At 41.2% G+C, this 20,044-nt stretch overlaps 10 protein-coding genes across 10 annotated transcripts, besides 37 other annotated features; 5 read left to right on the top strand and 5 right to left on the bottom strand.

Annotated features, from left to right (window-relative positions):
* Positions 1-10,502: part of a sequence feature (areas merged during assembly that could not be assigned to a particular haplotype. This can correspond to areas where the two haplotypes were merged or to regions with more than two copies in the genome that were merged during assembly.) that runs on past the window's edge.
* Tc00.1047053506925.160 (hypothetical protein, conserved) lies at positions 469-1,209 on the bottom strand (the record flags this gene model as incomplete). Its single annotated transcript, XM_816468.1, has 1 exon — positions 469-1,209. The coding sequence occupies one exon, from the start codon at positions 1,207-1,209 to the stop codon at positions 469-471; it is 741 nt and encodes a 246-aa protein (XP_821561.1).
* Positions 1,563-1,590: a microsatellite.
* Positions 1,591-1,684: a sequence feature (T-rich).
* Positions 1,732-1,765: a microsatellite.
* Positions 1,899-1,924: a microsatellite.
* Positions 2,210-2,240: a microsatellite.
* Positions 2,662-2,682: a microsatellite.
* Positions 2,909-2,929: a sequence feature (AT_rich).
* Positions 3,039-3,069: a microsatellite.
* Positions 3,219-3,315: a sequence feature (A-rich).
* Positions 3,768-3,809: a sequence feature (A-rich).
* Positions 4,015-4,060: a sequence feature (A-rich).
* Positions 4,119-4,210: a sequence feature (A-rich).
* Positions 4,245-4,328: a sequence feature (GA-rich).
* Positions 4,362-4,382: a sequence feature (AT_rich).
* Tc00.1047053506925.150 (protein phosphatase, putative) lies at positions 4,494-5,717 on the bottom strand (the record flags this gene model as incomplete). Its single annotated transcript, XM_816466.1, has 1 exon — positions 4,494-5,717. One exon carries the CDS (start codon positions 5,715-5,717, stop codon positions 4,494-4,496), a length of 1,224 nt encoding a protein of 407 aa, XP_821559.1.
* Positions 5,779-5,804: a microsatellite.
* Positions 6,042-8,993, bottom strand: Tc00.1047053506925.140 (DNA repair protein, putative; the record flags this gene model as incomplete). The annotated part of the gene is made up of 1 exon (XM_816465.1): positions 6,042-8,993. The coding sequence occupies one exon, from the start codon at positions 8,991-8,993 to the stop codon at positions 6,042-6,044; it is 2,952 nt and encodes a 983-aa protein (XP_821558.1).
* Positions 9,039-9,114: a microsatellite.
* Positions 9,169-9,305: a sequence feature (T-rich).
* On the bottom strand, positions 9,317-9,820 carry Tc00.1047053506925.130 (eukaryotic initiation factor 5a, putative; the record flags this gene model as incomplete). Its single annotated transcript, XM_816463.1, has 1 exon — positions 9,317-9,820. One exon carries the CDS (start codon positions 9,818-9,820, stop codon positions 9,317-9,319), a length of 504 nt encoding a protein of 167 aa, XP_821556.1.
* Positions 10,022-10,045: a microsatellite.
* Tc00.1047053506925.120 (eukaryotic initiation factor 5a, putative) lies at positions 10,057-10,560 on the bottom strand (the record flags this gene model as incomplete). The annotated part of the gene is made up of 1 exon (XM_816461.1): positions 10,057-10,560. The coding sequence occupies one exon, from the start codon at positions 10,558-10,560 to the stop codon at positions 10,057-10,059; it is 504 nt and encodes a 167-aa protein (XP_821554.1).
* Positions 10,503-10,839: a sequence feature (areas merged during assembly that could not be assigned to a particular haplotype. This can correspond to areas where the two haplotypes were merged or to regions with more than two copies in the genome that were merged during assembly.).
* Positions 10,693-10,728: a microsatellite.
* Positions 10,840-12,918: a sequence feature (areas merged during assembly that could not be assigned to a particular haplotype. This can correspond to areas where the two haplotypes were merged or to regions with more than two copies in the genome that were merged during assembly.).
* Positions 11,863-12,687, top strand: Tc00.1047053506925.110 (hypothetical protein, conserved; the record flags this gene model as incomplete). Its single annotated transcript, XM_816459.1, has 1 exon — positions 11,863-12,687. The coding sequence occupies one exon, from the start codon at positions 11,863-11,865 to the stop codon at positions 12,685-12,687; it is 825 nt and encodes a 274-aa protein (XP_821552.1).
* Positions 12,911-12,932: a sequence feature (AT_rich).
* Positions 12,919-14,026: a sequence feature (areas merged during assembly that could not be assigned to a particular haplotype. This can correspond to areas where the two haplotypes were merged or to regions with more than two copies in the genome that were merged during assembly.).
* Positions 13,067-13,090: a sequence feature (AT_rich).
* Positions 13,167-13,439, top strand: Tc00.1047053506925.104 (dynein light chain, putative; the record flags this gene model as incomplete). The annotated part of the gene is made up of 1 exon (XM_816509.1): positions 13,167-13,439. One exon carries the CDS (start codon positions 13,167-13,169, stop codon positions 13,437-13,439), a length of 273 nt encoding a protein of 90 aa, XP_821602.1.
* Positions 13,522-13,613: a microsatellite.
* Positions 13,716-13,776: a sequence feature (T-rich).
* Positions 14,027-18,496: a sequence feature (areas merged during assembly that could not be assigned to a particular haplotype. This can correspond to areas where the two haplotypes were merged or to regions with more than two copies in the genome that were merged during assembly.).
* Positions 14,032-14,059: a microsatellite.
* Positions 14,270-15,391, top strand: Tc00.1047053506925.100 (hypothetical protein, conserved; the record flags this gene model as incomplete). Its single annotated transcript, XM_816458.1, has 1 exon — positions 14,270-15,391. One exon carries the CDS (start codon positions 14,270-14,272, stop codon positions 15,389-15,391), a length of 1,122 nt encoding a protein of 373 aa, XP_821551.1.
* Positions 15,417-15,439: a microsatellite.
* Positions 15,916-16,012: a microsatellite.
* Positions 16,063-16,091: a microsatellite.
* On the top strand, positions 16,161-17,387 carry Tc00.1047053506925.90 (hypothetical protein, conserved; the record flags this gene model as incomplete). The annotated part of the gene is made up of 1 exon (XM_816476.1): positions 16,161-17,387. The coding sequence occupies one exon, from the start codon at positions 16,161-16,163 to the stop codon at positions 17,385-17,387; it is 1,227 nt and encodes a 408-aa protein (XP_821569.1).
* Positions 16,219-16,239: a microsatellite.
* Positions 17,523-17,542: a microsatellite.
* Tc00.1047053506925.80 (hypothetical protein, conserved) lies at positions 17,587-19,632 on the top strand (the record flags this gene model as incomplete). Its single annotated transcript, XM_816475.1, has 1 exon — positions 17,587-19,632. The coding sequence occupies one exon, from the start codon at positions 17,587-17,589 to the stop codon at positions 19,630-19,632; it is 2,046 nt and encodes a 681-aa protein (XP_821568.1).
* Position 18,497, bottom strand: a sequence feature (areas merged during assembly that could not be assigned to a particular haplotype. This can correspond to areas where the two haplotypes were merged or to regions with more than two copies in the genome that were merged during assembly.).
* Positions 18,498-20,044: part of a sequence feature (areas merged during assembly that could not be assigned to a particular haplotype. This can correspond to areas where the two haplotypes were merged or to regions with more than two copies in the genome that were merged during assembly.) that runs on past the window's edge.
* Positions 19,795-19,815: a microsatellite.

Raw genomic sequence — 20,044 nt, 5'->3', positions numbered from 1 at the left:
TAGCCCTCGCATCAAAAAGTTCCTCCGTCATACGAGGCGCAAAAAAAAAAAAAAACAATATGTAATTATTATTTCAACACACCATCTGTTCCAGCAATGTAGTGCTTGGCACCGTTGAAAGAGAAACAATAAGGATCAAACCCGCTAAACGGAGGCTGCCCATGAAGTAACCGTAAAGGCCAGCTTGGACCGCGCGATCATCTATACCGCCTTGTGCACAGAAAAAAGGAAAAAAGAGCGGGGGCAAATCGAGTGCATAAAAGACATCTCCCTCGTAATTCAACACTAGAAGAACAAAAAGCCAGGCACGACAACCCCAGCCACCAATGGTGCATCGTTCCTCAGGAATACAATAACAAAAAGGAAAAATTATCAATGACGCCACGCAAAAAAAAAAAAAGACAAAAAAAATTTCCTCTTCTCTTTTTTCAAAGGGCAAGAGGTACACAGAACACGTGTGGGTGTTGCTTACAGTTTGAGCCACGGATACTCGTTCAACAATTTTCTCTCCTCCTCTGGGCCAAAGGCTTCTGTGACTCCCATCAGCTCCAAAATACCCCGTTCATCCACATCCATCAGCAAGTTGGCCAACACCGCCGCGCACAAGTCTCGCAGCGATGACATTTCCAACATTGTCGCCGCTTCCAATACACTCAAAATGTGTTGAACATTGCATTGTCCCATCGATTGCAGGGATCCCGCCGATTCAGCACTGCTGTCCACCCATTGGCCTTCCCTACAGAGCTTCCATAGATCCTGTGGCCACATAAGTAGTCGCTGAACAACAAAACAATGCTCCCATTCGCTGAGATGGTACAGTTCCTGCAAACAGACCGGTCTTGATAGAGAGGTCGGTCTTACTGGCTGAGGATTGTTCAGAACTTTTTTTCCCTCCTCCAATTGGGTTGAATCCGTTGGACCATAGAAATGCTCCAAATATAACGCGACAGTTTCAAATACAGTAGAATCCACCGACGGCAATGGCAACTCTACCTGTTCTGTGGAGAATTCTTCTTCCTCCTTCATTTTATCCAAAAGCTCTGACACTGTCCTGGACCCCTCGCGCAGCATGGCAGAAGGGCATCGAAAAATTGCACCGTCACCAAGGCGTACTTCCACATCAAGAAACATTTTGTTTTGCTGCTTCCCCTCCACAACGCATGTTGTGCAGCGTAGCTCCAAGCGCTCCATCTGTGACGACGAGAACATTCATGCACTAAAGAGCAACGTCCCAGCAGAGAGCCGGAACAGAAAGACAAGACAAAAAAAAAATAAGAGAGCACAAATTTGATAAAATAACAATGAGGCAGTGCATTAGCTAATTGCACAGTAAAAGCAAGATGAGCACATGGTCCGCCCCTGTTCAACTAACTGTTTGGCTTCCGATCTGATATGGGGAAGACATATATTTGAGAGAAAAGTGGGTGAAGTGGGGATGAGGGTGGTGTGACGGTCAAGATAAAAGAACTTCAACGTGTACTTCATTGGGAAACTGCCATAGGAATACGAGCGGATAGATATCACTGGGAAAATCTCCTACCCATAAGCAAGACGTGTCAGCACGTGCGTGCGTGCGTGCGTGTGTGAGTGACAAAAATAAAAATAAAAAACAAAGACACAAATAAAGAAACATAAAAACGCGCACACACACACAAAAAAAGAACAAAAAAAAGAAAACAAGCAACAGTACTACATTGATGACGCCTCGCAGTGCCTTTCAAAGGATCACTGTTTATTTTCTCTCTCTTTTTTTTTTTTTTTTTTTCATTTTACCTCGCAATGAAGAGAGCTCTGTTAGTCACACTCTCCACCCTCCACACAGACCTATTGACTCTTTAATTTCGCTTCTTGCATGTGCATTTAATTTTCGCTCATCAGCCGTTCCTCTTTTCATTCACTATATATATATATATATATTATATATTATTTAATCTGCCCTTCTTCCTTTAAATCCTTCTCTCAATGCTATCCCGGTGCCCTTTTATTTTCTGTCTTCCTTTGCGTGGCATCCACCGTTCTTTACCTTTGCTTCTTGCCCCTTTTGCTTCCTAGCTTCCAGGTGGTAATGAAAATTCCTCAACGATGAAAATACACACAACACCCTTGCCCATTTCCGCCTTCTTCAGACTCTGCGCACAGAGATACAGGAGAAGAAGGTGAGCCGTTTGCCTTTCAGATAATTTCTTTCGTATACCTCCCTCCCCCCTTCAAAAAAAAAAAAAAAAAAAAAAAAAAAAAAACGGGTCAAAAAGACGTTTATTAACGTAAACAAGACCCACAAAACAGTAATATATATGTTTTTTTCTCGGCTACAAACAATTTATGACAAGGGCCCGTTCTCACATCCCTCACACACTTCTTCCGGCACTGCCCCCCTTGTCTCCATCTCATCTTCCTCTTCCCACCCTGTTTCGTCTGGCAATTCGCCTATATATGTATATACCATTTTTTTGCAGTTACGGTTCATATTCTTCTTCATACGCAGTCGTGCGCACAGCGCCGTTCAGTCAAGAACTGCGACACCTTCGCACAGCTGCAAAAAAAACAAAAAAAAAAAAAACAATGAAACAGGAACACGCCGCAGTAATTATTTTTTTATTGAGAACCACGTTGTAAACAAGCTCCATTTGTCACGACAGGAACACACGCACACACACACACAAAAAAAAAAAAAAAAAAAAAGCAATGAAAAGTTTTCCCCAAGACCGCGTCCGTCACACGCGTAAAGGGATCATCTCCTTCTCCCTTCTTTTAAAAAAATTTCACTCCCACGGTGTACGGTAATGACCCTCTTTCGGTGTTCCGATGATTTTCCCTCCTCCTTTTTTCTTTCACCCGGTTGCCTTTGCCGCATCCCGTTTTTTGCTTCCCTCCGCTCGTTCTCGTCAGGATCGCTGTCTTTCACTTCTTTAAATATATATATATATATCCAGTGATATTTTCCAGGTCTTTTCTTTCCCGTTTCCTTGAACAATCGTTTGGGGCCACCTGGAGCGTAATGGCGCGGCACAACCAAAGTTTTCCCCGCCCTCGCCCTCCACACACACACACATACACACACACAGACACCCTCCTTGTTCCGACTCCTCCCCTTCAGCGCACGCCTTATCCTGCACCTATATACACAATTAGAACTTGTCCACATCAAAGAAATTACTCTCGCAAGAGGACAACAACAAAAAAAAGAAACAGGAATATCTGTCCTGAACACGCCGCAATCTTTTTTTTTTTTTTTTAATCCTTAATCTTTCAATTTCTTGCTTCACTTATCCTCTTTTTCTCCCTTTTTCCTTTTTTCCTTTTTTTTTCCTTCTTCAATCTGGTAAAAGAGGTAAACGGTGGATTTGGTTACGGGAGCGAAGATTATCTTCATCTCCTCCCAATCCACCGTTTCCCGCGTGTAACATGTATTAGAAGAGCAGCAGATGGGCAGAACGACCCAAAGTGGAGTGAGCAAACGCTCCGCTCAGAATTTAAAACAATCATAAGGCGGGGAACTGAGGTCAAAAGAAGCCAGGAAAAGACACACCTTGTAGCCAAGCGCCCGGGAAAATGTGAAACCAAGTCAAAAGTACAGGTAAAAGCAAAAAAGAAACACAATTAAGATTTCCTGTTCGCCCACCAATTTTAATCTCGCAGCCTTTAGTTGTAAGTTGCCGCGATTCTTTTTTTTTTTCTTGTTAACTTCTGCACAACCCAAAATCATAAATGTGGATATCTCACATCTTCCGTATATATGTTTTCTTTACCTTCTGGAGGGCTAGCCCTTTTTTTTTTTTTTTTTTCATCCCTCTTCTTTTTTTGCTTTTACTATTACCTTCACATTTTCTGCAGGATGGGTCCTCATTCCTCTCTTTCCCTATTTCCCCCTCTGTGTTGTTGTCGTTGCCTCCGGCATGGGGTATTCTCAATTGTTACATTATTGTCATCCTTTCCAATCCATTGTTCGTTTCTGCATTTACCACGCAGTTGCCCTCCTGAGAAAACCCTTATGCGTTCCTTGCTGAAGCCCACTTTTCGTTTTTTTTTTTTTTCTTTTTTCTTCTCGTTGTTCTGCTTTCCCATAGTGAATAAAATGGTATAAACACCACTCCCGGCAATAGAAAATATGACATCTGTGTTTTGTTTTATTTCATTTTATTTATATATATATATATTTCTCTCTTTTTTTTTTTGTCTTTTAATATTTTCGCGTATGTTTGTTTTCTTTGCTTGTGGAAAAGGAAAGAAAGAGAAGTGTGTGATTCCCTCTTTCTTTTTCTCGTTGCCACTCTCCCTCTCTCCCTCTCATTCGTTTTTCTTCACTTTCTTCAGTTTCTTCTTTTTTTACCCCGTCCCCATTTCAATATAGATAAATATGGATATATATAAAAATATATATTGATTGACGGCTTTGTTGCTCTTGGCCCCGCTCTTTTTGAGGGGGATGACGCCCCCCCAGAACGCCATTCAATCCTTTGTCGACTTAAACCCACCCAAACACGCACAAGAAATTATTCCTGCGTCTGACCTGCCATCAAAGAAAGCAGGACAGGCAGTGGGACACCTATCTGCTGCTGTAGCAACTGAATACGCTCCAGCTGCTCTGATCGGCTGTCCGATGGACTCTCTGCCGCATGCTGCTCCAACAGGTCGGCAAACCACTGTGTGCGATCCTTCCCCTTCAAGCTGGCAGGCGGTCCGCCCTTGAACCATTGCCACTCCTCCTGCAAAAGCTCTTTGTCCATGGAAACAAGCTGGTCGTAACGCTTTTCTAGGACCTCGTGAATTGTACAGCCTGCCTTCTGCGCCATGATGCCATATACTTTGCGGAAAACACCATTTTTAGGCAGGCTAAATGGTCCTGGGACTACCTCAAGGTGGTCAGTGTCCGCGTAGTCCTTGCCACTCTTGAATTGAACGATTACACATGAGACGTTGTCGCGACTACCGCGATTTACAGCCTCTTCGCACACTCTACCTGCAATGACTGCAAGATCATCTGATGTCTCAAGCTGTAACTTAATAAATTCCACAACCTCTTCATTACTGAATTGACCCTCGAAAACGCCATCGCAGCACAACACGGCAAAGTCCTTGCTACCCCAGGTTAAGTCCACATGGGTCACATCCGGAAGCGCAATCACCTTCTGCTGTAGTTGGCTACCAGTGGTATTGGTTTTGTAATCACGATCTCCAAAGGCCCGGCTCACAGCTAGGCTTCCGTCAACACGATTACCCTCAACACGACCGCCACAATCTTCAATTCGACGTCTCTCATCATTGTTGTTAGGCTTGTGATCCTCTGTCATTGCTCTAGCTTGGCCATTCACGCAGACCAGAACGCGCGAATCACCAACATTACCAACTTGCAAATGAATATTATCATCCTTCTTCATGGCGGCAAAAAAAGTACCGGTGCTGCCGCCTTCTCGGCCTAAGTCCATCCATTGTTTGTCAATCTCCAAAGCAAGTTCCTTCATGCGATCATCCGTCATCGGCATTTTCTCCTTTTCAAGAATTTCCTTCCATGCACCTTCCAGGTACTGTGAGCACTGGTCGTTGACATGGCCGTCAAAAACACCAAAAAATCCCCATCCAGGCTGAAGGTATATGATGTGTGCATCTTCCATACTTTCACGGAATCCATTGACGCAGCTTGAGCCACAGCGGAATATTTCATTGCCGTGGCGCTCCCGCAGCTGTGTCATAACGGGCTTTGGTAGAGGTATACCCATTTCCTCAGCGTTTCTGGTCTTACTTGGTGTGCTGCTTTCCTTTTTCCTTTCTGGCCTGGCCTTTTTTTTTTTTTTTTTTTTTTTTTTCCTTAAATCACTTTGGTGTTCTTTTATTACTTCAATTCTTTTCAAACGCCTTCAATTGTTTTCTTCTACACGACAGTGGGTCACGCAAAACTCTTCACACAAAGAGAAGACCAGTAAATACAAAATAAAAATATTACCAGAGGAAACCCACTGCATTTAAACGCTACCAGAATCGCCAAAATAAACAAATAAATAATATAAAGCAAACAGGCAGGTGCGACATTGTTATCAAGTATACTAACGTGTAAAAAGGAACTGAAGATCATCTTCGCTGAGACTTTGGAGCGAGCTGAATTTACCATCAATGGTACCTTCAATCACAAGCATTTTCTTATCCTGTAGGTCCATCATACGCTCTTCAACAGAACGCTCCACAACAAAGCGAACCACGCGAACAGGCTTTGTTTGGCCAATGCGATGCGCTCGCTGTGCCGCCTGCATCTCAACCGCTGGATTCCACCAAGGGTCTACAAGAATAACGTGATTAGCAACTTGTAAATTTAAACCTTCTCCACCTGCCTTGAGAGAAATAAGAATCGCACGAACTCCTGGGTCATGCAAAAATGCCTGTAGCACGGCTTGACGCTGGGAAAGCATGAGGGAACCAGTGAGTTTTACGGCTTTCACAGATGCTCTCTGTAGCCATATCTGAATAAGCTCCAACATGTCCCCAAACTGTGAAAAAATAATTATTTTTTCATCCTTGGGCACAGAAAGAATGTATTCCGCAATAGCATCAAGTTTGCTTCCCTGGAGAGGGTTGGAAAAGTCAATGCGAGATAAAATATCTTTTTTTCGTTTATTTTGTGTTGAAACAACCTTTTCAGAGGTAGATGAGATTCCCATCGGGGTACCTCCATCACAGAATAATTTCCCCGCTTGTTCTTCTTCGATAAGTTCATCCTCAATTTCAGGAGGCATTATTGGCGCAGGCTCTTCTTCTTCCAATTCAGAGCGTAATTGACGCAAGTCAATGTTGATCGTTACAAAGCACGTAGGACAACGGTATTCATTTCCAGGTAAGCTTTCGATAAACTGAGCAAGACAAACACGATGAAAAGTATGTCTGCAAGGATTTACCTGGAGAGAATTTTCATTACCACCCTCCGTACAAATACCGCAAACACCCTTCAGATGCGCAACCCTCCCCACGTTCATAGACTCCACAACAAGTAAAGGATGATCAAGAGACTGGCGTAGCCGACTTAATAGTTGAAAGATATGAGCGTAGTTGTGCAAAACAGTACCTTTATCCACAAAAGTATCAAATGCGGCAGCGCTTTTCTTGTATAGTGAATCATAAAAATTTCTTTCCTCCTTCGTGAGTTTCACCTTAATAATTTCAATCGTGAGGGGAGGGAGATGTAGATCACTTGCCCTTTCAATTTTTGTGCGACGCAGCATGCATTTCTGAAGTACTTCGTTGGCTAACATCATCATCCCCTGACGACCATCTCCCACATAGCCATAGCGTAATATAGGATTCATTATGTAACGATTAAAATACGCATAGTGTTGTACCGGCCCATGACCACAAAAGATACACTGACGCAAGTTGGTTCCCGAAAACGGATGTGAAAAGGATGAACAAGAACATCCTTCGGTTCCACAATAATACCTCGCAAAAGGTGTCATGCGGAGAAAGCGAATAAGGCTATAAACATCACCCACACGATTTTGTAAAGGAGTTCCTGTAAGACACCATCGATATTCACCTTGCAAAGCAAAAGCCGCTCTGGAAGTACTTGTATTACGACCTTTTATGCGATGTGCTTCGTCCAATACAATACGGCTCCACTTTATTGAGTGGAAAATAGATTCAAAAATATCGATATCATCACCACCATTATCAGTTTCAATAATATTTTTCAGGCCCTCGGACAATACATGATGTTGACCTGTTTTGGGACAAAAAGGATATCGTAATAACTGAAATTTACAGTTGGGGCACTGAAAGGCAATAAAAGCTTCCTCATCTCTATGTATCTCTTCTTCATTGGTCTCATCTGATTCTGTATTAATATTCACTGAAATACTCGTACTATCGGTACCATCACTCAGTTCTTTAGCAGGTTCCCATCGACTTCTGACTGTACGTCCAGCCTCCAGCATAAGTTCGCGATACATTCCCATTGGCCCAACAGTCCCTCTTTCATTCTTGTTTTCATTCTCGCTGACAAAAACTCCTTCGTCAACGGTATCGTCAACATCAACACGCAAAGTCCTAAGTCCCTTTTTTATCGTTTCTTTGGACTGAACTCTACGATTTTTTACAACATTCACATCTTCACGTCCCTTTTCTCGCTTTCTCTGCTTGGCTGTTTTCCTAGCTTTGGGACCACAAAAGTATCGATTATGAACAACAAGTTGACGTGGAAGAAAAAGCTGCTCGCAATAAGGGCAAGATACTTTAGTTTTATTTACTACGGTTCTCCACGATTGTTCCATCATAGGATAGGTAGTTAAGACTACATCCGCGTTTTCCATTTCGTCTTTTTTAACATGAATAGCACGATCTACTACAATTATAGACAACGTCCCTGGAACAACATGTTCTTTTATTTCAGCCTTCCACTGAAGCATAGAGCTAACCGGGCAGACAATTAAAGTTGGCCCCATAACACGATTCGCAAGTAAAAGACTGATCATTTGTATTGTTTTTCCCATTCCCATTTCATCAGCGAGAATACCTCCACCAATACAAGACCGCTCTTGAGCTACCATCCAACTCAGCCCTTCTTTTTGGTATCGAAGAAGAGGACGTAATAATTCAGAGGACGGCTCCATTTCAGGAAGGGAACCTCGCTTTACCAAATCATCAGGATCCAGGGGAAGTAAATGAAACGGTAAACTAGAAGATGTCACTTCTTTCAATACTTCATTCTGCTCTTCGGAAGAAAGCTTTTCAAATCCAAAAATCATATTAATGGCCTCATCGATTTGAGAAATCCGTGTACACCCTATATGTTGCCATGCTGTTATCCACCCATATTCTCCGTGAGTATGACGAATGGGTATTCCCCATTTAAGTTCTCCTTTCACAATATACTGTGAGCATTTCCGGCAACGTGCCCTCATTGTTGGGGCCCGTTGAACAATGTACCTCAAAACCCTATCATTTCCCTTTGCGGGCTTCCATTGCCCTCTGTCGGTAATTGTCAATACTGCATTATTAATATTATTACTCATGTTACAAAGAAAACCACATAAAACCCTTATTCCCTTATTAATAAAATTATTATTATTATTGTTATTATTATAATTAATAAATTTATTATTATTATTATTATTATTATTAGTATTATTATTAAATAACAATAATAGGGCAAAAAAAAGCTAAGAATGATTTTCAGGTAATATTCAAAAAAATAAATAAATAAAATAAAATAAAAAATGCCGCCAAACAAGAAAGCAACGGTAACCAGTAAAAATAAAAATAATAACAATAAAGCGGAAAATAAAATAAATAATAATAATAATAAACACACACACACAAAAAAAGTGGTATCGCTTTACTTTTCAACAGCATTTTTAAAGCTGAGAATCTGGTCAGTTCCCATTGCGGAAACCACAACAACCAACACATCCTTTCCCGCTTCAAACTGCTCCTTTATCTGAGCAGCCAGTTCCGCATTTGGAGGCATATCCAGGTTGTCACGAGTCTCTCCTTCATCATCCATAAGTGAAAGATGAGCCGGCTTACTGGGGTCTGTACGATCTTCCTGAATGTCCAACACACTGTACGTGCTCGTCTTCACAAAAGGCACGTCCACGTTATGTGTGGTGGGAGCCTGATCCTCCATTTTGTTACCAGTAAAAATATCCGTGGCAACAATACTGACCTTGGCATGTCCATGCTTTCCAGTCTTTGACACAGAAAGATCAATCACCTTGCAAGGGCGCCCATTGATGCAAATGTAGCCTCCCTTTTTGAGAGCACCAGCCTGCATTGGGTAGGTCAGGGATCCGGTCTGTTCACCTCCCTGCTGGGTAAAGTTTCCCTCATCATCGGACATGGCTGTGTAAAAAAATTAGGGCTTTTTTTGTAAGCATATATATATATAGAAAGAAAAAAAAGCAAATATTTTTTCCCGTCAAGAAATGAGGCGTAGATAAATAAAAATCACAATAAAATATTTTGATTTCCGTTATATTTAAAACAACCCTTTCGGAATAACAAAATTTATATATTCTTACAAATAAAAAAACACACACACAAAAAAAAAAAAAAAAAAAAAAAATTGTTATCGCCTTACTTTTCAACAGCATTTTTAAAGCTGAGAATCTGGTCAGTTCCCATTGCGGAAACCACAACAACCAACACATCCTTTCCCGCTTCAAACTGCTCCTTTATCTGAGCAGCTAGTTCCGCATTTGGAGGCATATCCAGGTTGTCACGAGTCTCTCCTTCATCGTCCATAAGCGAAAGATGAGCCGGCTTACTGGGGTCTGTACGATCTTCCTGAATGTCCAACACACTGTACGTGCTCGTCTTCACAAAAGGCACGTCCACGTTATGTGTGGTGGGGGCCTGATCCTCCATTTTGTTACCAGTAAAAATATCTGTGGCAACAATACTGACCTTGGCATGTCCATGCTTTCCAGTCTTTGACACAGAAAGATCAATCACCTTGCAGGGGCGCCCATTGATGCAAATGTAGCCTCCCTTTTTGAGAGCACCAGCCTGCATTGGGTAGGTCAGAGATCCGGTCTGTTCACCTCCCTGCTGGGTAAAGTTTCCCTCATCATCGGACATGGCTGTGTGGAAAAATTAAAGCTTTTTTTTTGTAAGCATATATATATAGTAAGACAAAAAAAAAAAAAAAAAGAGATATGGGCATAGACTCTTTGCCGAAAATACTGGGCAAAGAAAAAGACCAAATTCTAAATATATATATATATATATATATATATTTTTATATATTGAGGGGTTAAAAATATAGATTACCAAAGAAAACAAAAAGGAAAAACATATTTTTTCTTACTCATATCAAGGCCAAGGAGAAGACATTTTTGCTAAAAACATGCATCTATCTAAACACAATAATAATATAATTAAAGCATTTCAAATTTCACTCTTTTCCAACTCTTTATATATATGAAGGGAGGAAGATAATATATACATATATAATTAAAAAGTATTAGTCAAAAAACAAAAAAAAAAAGATGCTTTTTTCTTTCTTTTGCAATAATAACAATGAAAAATTTTTATTAGCAGAAAAATAAGAATAACAAATATGATAAATAGAAGGAATAGAAAAAAAAAGAACCTGGTATAATAATTGTCTCAGAATCTTCAAAACAAAAATATAATTTGAAAAGCTACCGCCAAATTATTTTCCGTCCGTACTTAATTATTGCTCAGAAACAAAATAGAGGAAAAAGAAACGTCCTTAATTTGTTCCCGCGGGAAACGAAGGGTAAAGAACGTGGGTTTTTTTTTTTTGTTGGCAATAACCCACAATTCCTGCACCGAAAAAATAAAGCGAAGAGAAATAACAAATCCAATCGCTAGAAAAAACAACCGCAAAGCAACAAGAGAAAAATGCCCTACTCGCGACCCCGCCCCGGAGAAAAAAAAGTTCCACGACCCTGCGCGGGAACCCGCGGTACGGAACAATTTTCGCGACCCTCGCGGGACCCAAAAGGGAATAGAAGGGGGAAAGCCGCCAAAAACGTGGAGACACGCCGCCGGGCCGCGAAACCGCCACCCCCCCCCGCACGGCCAGGGCTATCATTTTCGTTGGCGTGGCTTGCGCGCTCCTCCCGCGGCCTTTCGGATGGACGGCGGGGTGCCGCGCGCGAAATGGGGGGTCCAGACTTTCTCATGGGGTTTGATTTCTTAGACGAAGTGAATTTTTACTTTTGTTGTGTTTATTTCGTTTTCGCGTATGCGTATCGCGCTTCACTATATATGTTTTCATGGACCTTGTATTGAATTACTTTTTTTTTGTAAATTATTCTGGACATCAATACATTTATTTTTTTTTTTTTGCTTTTTTGAATTAATTGGAGTTTAAACAGGAGATAATTAAATAAGTATAAATCGCAAATTAAAATGAGTATGAATACTTCCCCAGAACGAACGGGCCTTAAAATTGGCACTGCTCTAAGGGATTCTAGATTGCGTAGGTCTCCCGAAAGGCAAAGTGTTCCGGTGTCTCAAGAATTGTCCTTTATTTATGATTTGAAAAGGGAATTTGATCGCATTGCTGATTCTGGCGCGTTCATTATCCGTGCTGTTGATTCTCTTTCCAAAACCGACGCTCATGCCCTGGATATTGACGTTGATGTGGTTTTAAACGATATTGAACGAGAAGAAGAATATATTTTTTCGCCTATTCCTCATTATCTTCAAAGTGAGTGGAAGCGAATGGTATCCGAAAATGAAAGTGCCATAAATGATGTTGTGACAAAACTGGATACAGTTGGAAGGCTTAATGAAGACGGGAAACTGCGTGCCGATTACAGTGAAAGCGCCAGAATTGTAATTGATCCTTCTGTTCCTTTGCTTATGCCTTTCAGCAAGGAACGTTATCATGCATCTCCACAACGAAAGACTGCACCCGGCTACTATCATAGCTTGTTTTTTGGAGAGGGAGAACCCGTGGTGTTCGTTCCACCGGAGAATAATAAAAGGAAAGATATTGAAAAATTAAATAAAGAACGGGAGTATTGGAAGAAGAAGTTTCAGCGCGCTCAGCGCGGCGATGTGGTTGAACCAAAAAAGACAATAAAAGTTCCAAATGATTTTGTTCCTTCATGTGCTCAGGTGGATCACTCTTTGGTCCAACAGGAATTGCAAAAAAGGAACGAAATAGAGAAAAACAAGGGAAAAAAAGAGACACCAGTAAAGAGAAAAACAGTATCGCCTGCGCACTGAAGCGCCCTTAGCGCAATGGAAAAAAAAAAAAAAGATATTTTTTACACTATGATTTGTAATTGTTAGTATGTTTTTTATTTTGTGCCAAATCAAGAAGGCCTTTATTAGGAATTGCTGAAGATCTGGATGAGGCCCGTTTTTTTATCTGTAAATTATCTGCAAAATGTGTTGCACTTTTCTGGGATTTTAGGATGCATATTTTAGAAATGTTACTACTTTTGTGATTTTTTATTTATTTTTATTTACTTTTGTCATCAAATGAAGAAAATGATCAATGATATGTGAAGGAAAACAAATAAAGCACGGCTGTTTATTTTTGTTATTATTTTTATTTGCTCCTGCGTGCGCTTATTGCCTTTTTTGCTGCATATTGCTTGGGTTTTATTATTTATTTATTTATTTTCTCTTATATATACTTTTAGCCTCAAGTATTTTGTAAATAACTAAAAGAAAAAAATTTTTTTTTTTGGAGGGGAGTCATGTCTGCCGATCGGAAGGCCGTAATAAAAAACGCTGACATGCCTGAGGACATGCAGGCTGATGCCATTGAGGTGGCTCTGCAAGCAATGGAAAAATTCAACATTGAAAAGGACGTTGCCGCCTACATTAAAAAGGAATTTGACAAGAAGTATCAGCCGACGTGGCACTGTATTGTGGGTCGAAACTTTGGCAGTTACGTTACTCATGAAACTCACAGCTTTCTATATTTTTACTTTGGCCAGGTCGCGATTCTCCTTTTCAAATCAGGGTGAGCGATTTCTATAGATTAAGTGAGGGACTCAACATTGAAGAACGAAAAGTCTTTTTCAGGGTAGTTCCTTGTTCACTGAAGTATTTTTTTTTCTTTTTTCTTTTTCTTCTTTTTTTTTTGTTTTGGCTTTGGTTTTCTATTTTTTTTTCTTTTTTTTTTTTTTTTTTTTTTTTTTGTTGTTGTTGTTGTCAAACGTCAAGAAAAAGAAGAAGATAGAAGAGGGGAAAAGGGGTAGCGCTTTATGCTCGTAGGAGGAACTGTGCGGATTATGCGCGGGAAAGAAAAAAATAAAAAAAAGGGAAGGGGGAAAAAAAGAGAAAAAAGCAGGAAGAAAAAAATGCTTTTAGGCTTATGGCAACAATATATATAATGAAATTGAAAACAACGAAAATATACTCAAAGATATTTGTGAGATAATATCTTTAAAGGGAATAGGGGAAAAGCCATTATGTTGAATTTATTATTTCTGACGACTTTTTTTCGTTGCTTTTTTTTTTCACCTTTATATCTTGTTGTGGTTGTTGCCTATTGACATGCATTTTTTTCCCCCTTTTTTATGTTTGAGTGTATTTTGCCTCTTTTGCCGTAGATACAAAAAAAAAAAAAAAAAAAAAAAAAAAACGAGAGATGTATGCCATGCCTACCGGGAAAATTTTTTAACAATTAAAAAAACGTACTGTGTGATTGCAAATTTGCTGGATACCCGTTTGAATACATTTTATTTTACATCGAGCCTTACGAAGGAGCTCTTTTCACCTATCCACTTTTTTTTGTTTTTTTTTTTTTTGAAGGATTTTAAGAGTTATTTAAAAAATTTTGTTTCTAGTGACCATGTATAAGTTTGGAGGTGAGGCGAAGGATCTTCGAAACATTTATAATTTTGGCGATATGAGCCAACGAGAAACGGAGCCACCGAAGGACTTATCATTGGCAGAAAATAGAGCTTATTTGGTGGATGTAGAGGTGCATTCTGATAATAATGAAGAGGAAATGGGGCATCGTGAGAGCCAACAACCCAATTCCAGAGTCTCACCGACGGCTCAGGGAGTTCCTCAGTCCTCCGCGTTTTTTCCGGAATTTTCACACTCTTCTGGACTTGATGTTCCTCAAAAACCCTCAATGGAAAATACTTCGGACCAAAAAAACTCAAAGGAAAAACAAAAGGAGAATAGTAAAGTAAAGATTGCAAAAGAAGTTTTAGGAATAAACAAGAAAAATACCTCTGGGATGTCACCTGAAGAGAAGGAGCGTGTATTAATTGAAGAAAGGTGGAAAAGAGCCATGGCAGAGGAGAATCGTTTGAACGCACTCGAAGAGCAAGTAACTCATCGTGAGCAAGCGACTAATTCTTCAGGCCTTCTTCCAAACTTCCCTCCCAAGTTCTTATGTATTAAGCCACTTGTACACCATGATATTTCGAGTGTTCCCGAGGTAAGAAGACAATTTGTCAGGTTTAATTTTATAAATTGGATTGCCACATGTGTTTTGCTCCTTGTCAATATGATTATTGTTATTGCTGTGGTATTTGCATCTCATAAAGAAGATGCAAAAAAATTCAATACTTCTCAAAACACTGTTTTAGCCATTTTGTACCTGATGGGAGCCCCTTTAAGCTTTATTGTTTGGTATTGGCAGATTTATTCTGCTTGTTCCACAGGACGTCATACTAAACATCTTTTGGCTCTAAGTGGATTGGTTATAGCTCTTGCCTTTGATATATTTATGATTGTTGGTCGGACAAACTATGCTGCATGCGGTGTATCTCTTGCAATAGATATATCGAAAACGAAAAGCAAGTTTGCCGTATTGCCCGTGATCATTGTTCTTTTTTTCTGGGTTGTAGAGGCTGTTATATTGTGTTACTGTATCGTAAAACAGTGGATCTACTATCGGTTGGATGTGAACGCGCAAGAAGAAGTGAGGCGCCAGATGCGGAATGTGATTGGAATTTAGGAATAGGAGTGATATTCACTAAGGATTTTTTTTTTTTTTTTTTTTTTTGGTTGGATGATGTGAATTTTCTAATTTATTCTAAGATGCGCATCAATTTGAAAAGTAACTATTGGAAAGAATACGCGGAATTGCGGGGTGCTCGGTAGATGATCGTGGGTGTCTCGTTTATCTGCTCCGTTCCCCCGTGAATTGATTTGGCGTTAAACGATAGTGTTTGAAGGCAGCGAGTGAAGTACATTTTTCTGTTATTTTTGTTGTGTTTTTTTCCGCCTACTTTACTGTCCTTCAAACGGAGGGGTTCGGCGGCTGTGGAGCCCCAATCAATACCGCTTTGTCAGTTCCCAGTGAGCCCGGTAGTTATGCGTATGCCTTTTGGAATTGTTTGTTTACTACTGTTTTGGTGTTCGATGGTTCTTGTCTAAAGTGGGGGGATATTGGGTGCGTTGAGCCAAAATGTAACTTGTCACGGCGTTGTTTTTTCTCTCTCTGCAGGAAGAAAGAGGAAAAAGGACTCATCCGGGCACATTATTATTATTATTATTATTATTATTATTATTATTATTATTATTATTATTATTATTATTATTCGCATTAGCATATTTATTGTTATTTATTATTGTTGCCCGTATTTTTACCTTAAATCTTTTATTTGTGAAATTTACGGCAATTCCTTTTTTTTTTTTTTTCTTTTTTTTTTTTTGAAAAACTCTCCATGAATTTCATGAAAATTTATTGGCATGCTTGAAGCTTAATCTGAAAGACGTGGGGTATGGGAGAAATGCGTGTAATTTATTTTTCTTTCATGAAAGGGTTGTTTTCTTCTTGCCTTTTTTTTTTTTTTTTTTTTTACGGAAGCTACAGGACTTTGGTGTTTCGGCATTACGGAGGGAAAATGGCCATGCAACGTGCCAGAGGGGTGCGTTTGAACGGCGGAGATAATAAGTGTGAAGGCACAGAGCTCCCGATTAGTCGCATTATACGGGCTGTTCAAGGTTCGAAGAGCCATAAATTATCCTCGATCAATGCGTTACTTCAAACAGTTGTGCAATCGGCAAAGAATGTCGTGAAGGGAACGGATTCCCAGCGAAGATTTAATGCTCAGTTTTCAGAATTTTGTCGGGCTTCGCTTGTGGGAATTTCGGATTTAGAAGATGCCGTTTACACATTGGAAAAGGCAGACGGAGTTTTTGGGAATGATTCAAGTGATGAGCAGGGGGTAAAAAGTATTGGAGCAGTTGAATTTGTAAAGGAGGTGGCAAAATTTATTTCATCACAGACCAGTGCCCTCGGTGTGCAGTATTTGGAGCATGTGGGCATTTCAGCTGTGACGGCAGCCACCAAGACACAACAACTAACTACCACAGAGACAAAGCGGGGTACCAAACGTGGAAGGTTTGATGATACGAGGCAGCGCCATGTGGATTACAGGAGTTCGCCGCGAAAAAGGATGGGGGTATTTCCTTCCTTGGCTCCTGCATGGGAGACAGACGCACTGTTGTTGTCGTCACCGGCAAATAAATCTACTCTTGGCAGAGGTGGAGCCACAGATAGTTATCATGGAGCAGTAAAATTGAGTGGTATTCCGGAATTGTCTATGTGGTTACAGCCATGGAATCTTTCTTTGCCAAATGCTCATGGTGTTGCTCTTGATCGCGTGATGACGGAACGTGCAAAGTCTCTTGCCACGGCGGAGGATTCTTTGAAGCCTCCTGATGAAGTTTCAGTTTTTGATATTTGTACTGCAGTAGCCACTGCGGAGGTTCTTCGTCTGTGGGAGGCTAGGGAGTGTTTGCTTTCGACTGGTTTGGATCGAGCAACTGCCTCTAACCCTGTGCCCACGGGGAAAGTTTTTCCACCCATTGCTGAAGAAGGGAAACCCATGTTTTTCCCCAAAAGCGATCTGCGAGCACGTGCTTGGGTGCCTACGCAGGTTATGATGGATCTTGTGCACTACGGCATTTCTTCGCTTGCGATGCCTTTTAAGGATGTGGAGTAAGGTGGCAGTTAACTTTTAGGCTGAGTTACTCTTGGCGCGCTCACTGTTTTAGCAAATTTTTTGGTGCATTTTCCGTTTCTTTTGTATTTACTGGAAAGCTTTACTTTGATGCCAGGGTGCACACACACAAAAACAAACAACAACAACAACAACAAACGCCAATCAGGTTTGTTAGACGTCGTAAAAAAACTAAAAAAACATGGAGATCGCAGCGTACAAACTTCTTTGTCTGGTTGAATCTTATGCGACTCACCCTGGCCACGCAGTTGGAAAGTTTGTCAACTTGTCTGGTGAGAAGGAGAGTTTTGGTATTGCATTTGATGCTGTTCAGCTTTTTGGCCATCTGATCTGTACCTCCGAAGATGGAATGGAGCTTCTTTGCACTGTGTTGCGTAAATTTGTTGAGATTCATGAAGTGACAGTTGGTACCGCGTGCCGCGTTAATTTTATTACATATGTGGTCTTGCATGCTTATCATACTCTGGCGAAGGAGGCAGTGATGTCTCAGAGAATCGGCGGTGGGCTTTCAAATCTTGGCTGGGGAACATGCTCGCCCTTTCCTTCGCACGAGACAAACAGCGAGGATTGCGACGCGAGATGTTGTTGGCGTATTATGAACAACTTTCTTCAGGAGTTGCGTGCCAAGGGGCATTCCCTGGATCCGACGGACGTATTGGAAGAAGTGGCTTCCTCCATTGTTTCGGCGGGCGAGGGAATGTGCGATACGGATGGTAAGAAGGCTAAATCTCTTTCCCCTCGAGTTTTACACGAGTATCTTCAAAGGACATTTGCATACGACCCACTCTCGTGGGGCTACAGGGCGGGAAAGCTTGCAGTAGATTGCTTTCTCCATATTCGCTCACGCTTGATAGAATTTGTGGTTGAAATGGAGACTGACAAAACACAGAGCGGATTGTCCTCTCTTCACACATTTGTAGAGAAAAGTTTGTATAGGGTTTCAAATGAGGGAATTGACTGGTTACCGATTGGTGGAAATGAGGGCTGTGTCGTTCCTGGTATTGCTTTTATAAGAACAGTGCGCATGAAAAGAAGCTCTGATGCTTTGCTGGGGACATGCGTGTGTGCCCCTACAAATGCCTTTGGGACACTTGTGGAGAATGAGGGTTTTCGTACCCATCTATTGTTAATGTTTTCTCAATTTCCTGATGCAGCCACGGAGGAAAGCGATTTCGGCTTTCGCCAACTTGCTCTTATGGTGAAGAATGTAGAAAAGGGGCTATTGGTGATTGCTGTTCAGAGTCACGTTGGTGAAGAGACATTGCGCCGCATGGAATCATGGGGGAATCATACCCGGACCGTTCTGGTTCTGGTAGCTCTTGGTAAAAAGATAATGACGCAACTGGCACTGGCTTTCCGAGTCTTGCCTAGACCTCTAGGATTGGACCAACAAAGTTTTCTTCAGGGCAGCTTGTTTGTCAAACCTCTTTTTGGTTCTCATTCACTCAGGCATTGTAGTGGAGTGGAGCTTCGATCCTTTTTGTTAGCTCTGAATCCGCTAAATATGGAGGGAGTTCAGCACCCGATTGTGAGCGTTGTCTTTGGTGGTCGTTGTGCAGCCGATCAGGTTCTTGTGGAACGCCTTTTTAGTCGTCAATTGCATCACTTGGTAAACATGCTCTGTTTGCCAGCCCCTCTAAATGTCGTTATGCCCGCTGGCGGGGTGGTGGAGGCCTATGCCATACAGCACTTTGATAAAAAACTTCGTGAGAAATCCATGGAGAGCGATATCTCCTTGAGATGCTTTGAGATCCGTTTAATAGAGGCGCTAAGGAGCGCGATTATTGCGTACATGGAGTCAGTCCTTCAGAAGTCTGGAGGTCTCACAGTGGAAGCGACTTTGGAGCATCTAGCTCTTTCACAAGAACGCTTTGCTGCGATGGATCGAGATGCGGAGAACAGGGAATCAAACTGTAATGGCTTTGGTGCTTTTGCAATGAGGTCAGCATTGCCAAATCCATTGTACAGCCGCTTCGTTCCTACCCCGCCTTTAACTGAGGTCTCTGGTGCAACGTCGGCTGAGAAGTATCGAGCAAAGTCTACGCTCTTGTTGGCGGATCTAAGAGAGTGGGAGGCACAGGTGGAGTTGGTCAGTACCTACCTCACCATTGGAATGTGTTTGGATCATCTTTGTTTTACAAGCATTATGGGGAGGCGTTCCGCGGTGCGTGATTCCAAAGAAGATACACAGATGGATGAACTATTTTTCTTCCCGGATATTGTATAGTGCCATCGCTGGAAAAAAAATATATATTAAACCTTTTTCTCTACGAAAAATAAAAGGGCGTTTTTATTATTTCTTCTTAATGCCGTTATGTGTGGCTCCGATTTTATTTTTTTCTCATGTTTTTGGATGTGTGCTGCAGTTCCCATATATGCGTGAAATTCCTTTTTTTTTTTTTTTTTTTTTCATATATATCTTATTTCTCCGTCTAAGTTTATTGTGCCATAAGTAAAGGAGGAAAAAGAAAAGAACGCTGCTGGCGTGCAACTTCCGCCAATTCAAGCCTTTTTGCTCACATGTGTTGAGGCAACGGGAAATTTTCACCCGCCATTGCTATTGGGCACGCCACACGGAAACAAACAAGCAACGCAAGGTTACCAATGAAGCCATTCGAGCCGGTGCTTCCACGGAGGAG

This window comes from Trypanosoma cruzi, genomic scaffold (genome assembly GCF_000209065.1).
Source record: "Trypanosoma cruzi strain CL Brener 1047053517123 genomic scaffold, whole genome shotgun sequence".
In the NCBI taxonomy this organism is placed as follows: domain Eukaryota; phylum Euglenozoa; class Kinetoplastea; order Trypanosomatida; family Trypanosomatidae; genus Trypanosoma; species Trypanosoma cruzi.
The sequence above is the reverse complement of the archived record's forward strand: the minus strand, read 5'-3'. Positions and strand labels throughout refer to the sequence as shown.